This window comes from Neophocaena asiaeorientalis, unplaced genomic scaffold, assembly GCF_003031525.2.
Source record: "Neophocaena asiaeorientalis asiaeorientalis breed wild unplaced genomic scaffold, Neophocaena_asiaeorientalis_V1.1 scaffold342, whole genome shotgun sequence".
Taxonomy (NCBI): Eukaryota; Metazoa; Chordata; class Mammalia; order Artiodactyla; family Phocoenidae; genus Neophocaena; species Neophocaena asiaeorientalis.
The window spans coordinates 4,911,844-4,918,454 of NW_020174037.1; the positions used below are offsets into that span (position 1 = coordinate 4,911,844).

Below are 6,611 nucleotides of genomic sequence, written 5' to 3' on the forward strand. Positions count from 1 at the left end.
CCAAGAGATTGTTAAGGCATTAGAATCCATTACTGCCACAAGGTGGACAGGGAACTGGATCTTACATTCTTTCACTTAGTGACTGTCATCACACCAGAATAACATCTCTATCAATTTTTGGCCGATAAGAATAATCAAAGAAAAAGCTACTCTCAGAAATGCTTCAAAGGGACTTCCCTGGCGGTCCAGTGGTTAAGACTTCACGTTACCACTGCAGGGGGCGCAGGTTCGATCCCTGGTCTGGGAACTAAGATCCCACAAGCCATGCGGCCAAAAAAAAAAAAAGCTTCAAATGCTAGTGTTTAACAATAATACTAGCATTAGATATTTAAGATAAAACTATATGATAGTCAATAGGCGATAATCAGAAGTGGACCTACGAGATGGAAGAGTTTAAATGACCTTCACCACTGTATCCTAAATATAGCCAATATTGGGGAACTGCATTGTCAGCGACACATGCCAATCCTCATGCTCACATCTTTCCCTATGCAGGGTTTTCTATCAAAATATTTATTTTCTTTGAAGCATAAGCCATACAGGCTTATCCCACCAACTGTTGTTCCACTTTGCTTTCTGCATGGCTGCCAATGTTTGTGCCACTGAGTTGGTCAATCTCCCTCCCAGCCCCAGCTTTACTGAGGTATAACTGACAAATAAAACTTGTATATATTTAAGGTGTACAACATGATGGTTTGATATATGCATACACTGTGAAATGATTCCTAGAGTCGAGTTCGTGAACACATCACCTCACAAGGTTACCATCTGAGTTGATTAATGCTAGATGTCAAAATGTTTTCAACTGTCCTCAGTGTCCCTCTCCCACCCTGCTCTCCTTCTGCTTCTAAAGTAAGTCTTTTCTATGAAAGAACACCCAGAACTGGCTGAGCTTTGGAGCAGCACTGTGATTCACTCATTCTTAGATGGGAAAGGTAAATGGAGGTGCCTAACTCATGGTTTGGTTGGTGCTTGGGTTAAGGGCTTCCTCAGCCCTGGTCTCAGCCAGTCCCCACCCCAGGACTGCATGGACTTAGCAGCCCCACCATTTCTGAAGCTCTGCTTGCAGGACACCAGGAATGTTGAAGTGAGGGTCAATGAATCTCACAGATGCTTTTGAATAAGGGGAATCACTGATCAGACCCATTCTTGCTGGTTGTTCTTGATATCATGCTATAACCTGAGAACCTGAAAAATCATCTGTTCATTTAGATCAGAGGTTGGTAAGCTATGGGCTGAAGGCCAAATTTAACTGCCACTTTGCAAGCCTAAAGTGTTTTTTTGTGTTTTCACATGGTTGCTTTTTTTTTTTTTTTTTGTGGTATGTGGGCCTCTCACTGTTGTGGCCTCTCCCCGACCGGGGCACGAACCTGTGTCCCCCGCATCAGCAGGTGGACTCCCAACCACTGCACCACCAGGGAAGCCCTCACATGGTTGCATTTTAAACGGCTATATAAGTACCTAATTAATATCCTCAATTTTGTCTCCTGGCTTGCAGAGACCAAAATATTAATTATCTGGCCCTCTACAGAAGAAGTGTGCTGACCCCTGGTTTAGATAAAGAAACTGAGGTTCAGAGAGGCTAAGTTGCCCAACATGCATTTTCAGAGTGAAATGAATGTTTTCCCCACAACATGTGAAATCTTTTACCTTTTGTTTTTGGGTTATATGCCCAGAGGTGGTCTTATTTTTCTTATTTTTAGGCAGGATGTAACGACATGGGGGAAAAACACAGAAAGTTACAAACATACCAATGGCCAAAACAACAGAACACCTACATGTCTGCAGTTGAGGACAGAAGGCATGTGGATGATGGAGTCAGAGACACAGGATCTGAGTTTTGGTCTCACCTTCCGTTAGCTTTGTGACTTTTCAAATTATTAAATGTCTCTGAACCTTAGTTTCATCCTCTGTAAAATGAGACTATTTTGCCTTCCCTCAATGGCTGCTGTGGTGATGAAATGAGGGGGTGAACGGGAAAGCACTTCGCCAAATGCGAAGCACCTCACACACCACTGTCACGCTTGTGGCAGTGATTAATGTGCTTTTTCTCACGATCCAGATTTTTAACTTACGTTCACGTAACTCGCATTAATATAATCTTCGTTTCTCTGCAATAATACCCGGGTGGTGTCATCTGTGGGGAGAGCAAGACATTTACTGATTATTCCTAGTGTTATTTTTATCGCACCAAGTAAACAAGAGTTCAGTTCCCAGCCCCATCTGCAGCTCTCGCCTCATTAGCATAAACACTATTCCCCAACTGTTCAGAGTTTGAAATGGCTGCAGTAAAGACGGTGGTGTTTACAGACACACTGAAAATCGTTCCAGAATACCAGACAATCTGTTTTAAAAAGGGAAACATTATCTCAGTGTGTGTGTGGTAGCGGGGAGGAGGTATTCACGCCGGATACTCACAAGGCAATACATCTTTATATCGGTTTTTGTCCAAATTTTGAGGCAGCTTTGCAAATGTGATGGCCAAACCGGGCTTCTTTCTGTAGAGTTGCTAAATGACAAATAGAGAAGTAAAAACACGAAAAAAAACATTGCAAAAAACAGCTATGGAGAGAGTGTGAAAATATACTTCATCAGTAAAGTTTACCAGTCACAGCACCAAAATCTTAACATTTAACAGTGATTTCATATATTAAGAGAAAAATCTTCCCAATAAGAAATTCTACAATCCCATGAGAAACTGACTAAATTCTTCAATAATTTTTTTTTTAACACGATGATCTTTGAGGAAAAGTCATAAGAAGGGGTGTGAGTCACAGATAATGGATCACAGTAAGTAAAACCTCATCTTTATGACAATTATTTGACAAGAGCTAAAAGCAAGTAGAGAAAAAGAAAGAATTCTGACTAAAAATTAAATGGAAATCATTTATATTAGTCTAAAAACACTTCCCTCCAATTTAATAGAGTGAACCATATTCTTTGCTAAGAACAAGAGCGTTTCATTTCATTCATTTCAGAAGTATACTCCCACAGTAAAAACATCTATTCCAATACATAGTAAAGTTCATTTAAACATTCATTTCAAGAGGTATTTCCCTATACATGCAATCATTAGTGAATACTTTAGTTAAAACCATCTTTGCACATTTACAAGCACATATTAGACACATTCGTACTGTACCTGATGTGATGTTGACAACAGCTCTGTGAGAGGTATTAATAGTATTCTTATTTTTTAAGTGAGAGGCAGAGATTAAATGCTTTGCTCAAGATTAAAACCAGAGGCTGAATCCAGATCTGACGCCAATGCTTGAGTTTTTTTATTTGAAGTGACATTTTATTGAGGTATGACTGACATGTAAAAAGTGGTATATAGTTAACGTACAACTCGATGAGTTTGGGGATAAGTATACGCCCATAAAACCATCACCACCATAAAGGCGTAAGAGACATCCATCCCCTCTCAAAGTTTCCCCTTGCCCTTTTGAGTTTTCTTTTCTATGCAACTGTGTCCCCCCACTTCAAACTAGAGTGTGAAACACTATTCACCAGTGGATTTTAGTTAACTTAATGGGAATTTAAAAACAACTTTTTTTTCAGTGTTGGAAGTGATTTTTTTTTGCAGAAAATTTAAGAAATTCAGACTAATATAAAGAAAAAAGTTACCAGTAATTTCACAACCCTGAGATGACCTGTTTTTTTAAAAATTTTATTTATTTATTTAGACTGCATTGGGTCTTCGTTGCTGCGGGCGGGCTTTCTCTAGTTGCGGCGAACAGTGGCTACTCTTTGTTGCAGTGAGCGGGCTTCTTATTGCTGTGGCTTCTGTTGTTGCGGAGCATGGGCCCTAGGCGCACGGGCTTCAGTAGTTGCGGCACGTGGGCTCAGCAGTTGTGGTGCATGGGCTTAGTTGTTCCACGGCATGTCAGATCTTTCAAGACCAGGGCTAAAAGCCGTGTCCCCTGCATTGGCAGGCGGATTCTTAACCACTGCGCCACCAGGGAAGTCCTGAGATGACCTTCTTCATCTATCTTCTCCAGCTTTTTTTTTCACACACACATGTATACAAACATATGTAATTATATATGTAAACACATAAAATATACAGATATCACTATGTTTTTAAAAACAAAAAATGAGACTGAACATTTATTAGCACTTTCCATATTATGTTCTATAGAACCCAAGTATCTGAAAGAAGCTACTAGGTATTGCTTAGAAAAAGTTTCAAGGTCAAGGAAATTTGGGAAATACTACAAGTCACGTTATGTTCTATGAATCTCTAAGACGACAAGTCCTGTAATGCATAACCTTATTAAATTCTGATTAGCTAAGCATTTCTCAAGCTAATTTGGCCATGGAGGATCTCATGTCTCACAAGACATGTCCTGGGAAATACCACTATAATTTTGAAGGCTGTTTCCCCCACTTATTATATAGTGTCTAGTTCCCTGTGTCATTTAAATACTTGAAGTATTCTCTATACACATGATTTTTACTGGCTCAATAATCTATAAGGTTTTCATAGTTTAACTTTTATTCTACTTCTTGATTAGACTGTTTTCAATTTTTTGCTGCTATAAACTCCCAGGAAGAGAATTACTGCATTAAAGCATATTTTTGAGGACTTTGATACACACACACACACACACACAAAATGGAGTTGCCCTCCAGGGGTGTATGAGAATGGTTAGTCCACCAAATTGCAGCCAGTATCATCAACTAAAATGTGTTTACAATTTGAATAGGGAGGTGGAACAATGTCTTTCCCTGTATATTTTTGCAAATTGTATTTCTTGCTTTATAAACCAGCCTCTGTTGGTCTGTTTTTTCTCTTATTAGTTCTTTTATTAAACAATTGCACAGAAATCACCAGGAGAGAATTAGCATAGACATTTTTGGTAATGATGATTATGTTATGTCTCATACATTTTCCAAATGTTCAAAATTTCCAATCTTTCCCTAGGCTCAACTATTAACCATCTTTACAATTTCAGTTCATAACAATCAAGTAGCCACTAAGCAACTTCTTAAAGGTCTGTGAGCTTTAATGAACTCTCTGGGCTCCTTAAAATAAATTCTTGATTTATTAAAAGTTTTGGTTTGATTCTGGGAGGAGGAGAATATCTGAGTCAAATTCCCCTAAATGAAAATTTGGTTCTAACTGACTAACTGCACAGAAGTGAAATCCAATTGAGTGAATATAACCAGTAAAGCTAACCTGGAGGTAAAAAGTTTTTCTTTTCCAAATAACAAAAGCATAGGGCCTCCCTGGTGCTGCAGTGGTTGAGAATCTGCCTGCCAATGTAGGGGCCACAAGTTCGAGCCCTGGTCTCGGAAGATCCCACATGCCGCAGAGCAACTAGGCCCTCGAGCCACAACAACTGAGCCTGCACTCTAGAGCCCAGGAGCCACAACTACTGAGCCCATGTGCTGCAACTATTGAAGCCTGAACGCCTAGAGCCTGAGCTCCGCAACAAGAGAAGCCACCGCAATGAGAGCCTGCACACCGCAACAAAGACCCAACGCACCAAAAAAAAAAAAACCACCAAAAGTGTAAATGTAATCAACTTGAGATGGTCTAGCGGAAGAGCATAGATCTAGCAAAAGGCTTTAATCACAACAAGGATATAAATGTACCTCAGCAGTAATGATCTGTTGATAGGATTGTAAAGTATTAAAAATAAAATACAAAATAAAGTACTATAGCACTGTCTTCAAATTTTTAAATATGCACACCCTGGGCTTTATCTGACAGAAATGCACAAAGATACATATCAAAGAAATTTATTGGTGGCAAAATATTTTCTTTGGCAGAAAACTGGAAACAGCCTGAATATTTCCCAACAGGGAAAAGTCTTGACTTAAATTCTGATATAGTTATACCACAAAATTATGTGCAAGTAATAGAATAAGATAGACTAAAAGTACAGATTCCACTCATCTATTTAAGTGAAAAATGCAAGTCACAGAATAATACAATGGTGATCCCATTTCTACACATAACAGCATACGTACAATGTGTATATAACATATGTGTGTGCACTTATGTATGTGTGTGTATAAAATATATTTGCAAGATCACTGGAACAAGTATGCAAGGATACACACCAAATTATTATCTGTAAATTACAACAGAGAGAGAAGCTAAAGGAGGGGTGGGGTCAGAAAACAATTAATTTTACTTTGGCTATTTCTGAATTACTTGAATTATTACAACGTGAATTTTTAAAAATTCAAATGACTGGGGACTTCCCTGGTGGCACAGTGGTTAAGAATCCACCTGCCAATGCAGGGGACACGGGTTCCAGCCCTGGTCTGGGAAGATCCCACATGCCGCAGAGCAACTAAGCCCATGTGCCACAACTACCGAGCCTGCATGCTGCAACTGCTGAAGCCCGTGTGCCTAGAGCCTGTGCTCTGCAACAAGAGAAGCCACCGCAATGTGAAGCCCATGCACCACAACAACAGCAATGAAGACTGAACGCAGCCAAAAATAAATAAATAAACAAATAAATAAATTTATATAAAAAATTCAAATGACTACTACAACAAAAGAAATATATATATATAATTAAAATTTTTTTACAAAATGTTGGCTGAATAAAGCTAAGATTTTTTTTTTTTTTTTTTTTTTTCCTTTTAAAGGA

General features: G+C 38.9%; 1 protein-coding gene across 4 annotated transcripts in view; it reads right to left on the minus strand.

Moving 5' to 3' along the window:
• Positions 1-6,611, minus strand: part of PTPN3 (protein tyrosine phosphatase non-receptor type 3) — a 100,224-nt gene that overhangs the window by 11,674 nt on the left and 81,939 nt on the right. For all 4 annotated transcript variants that reach the window (XM_024753689.1, XM_024753688.1, XM_024753691.1 and 1 more), the window contains 2 exons: positions 2,419-2,509; positions 2,076-2,137 (listed from right to left, as the gene is read on the minus strand). In XM_024753689.1, coding sequence (XP_024609457.1) covers positions 2,076-2,137; positions 2,419-2,509 — 153 coding nt within the window. The remainder of the gene's footprint in view (positions 1-2,075; positions 2,138-2,418; positions 2,510-6,611) is intronic.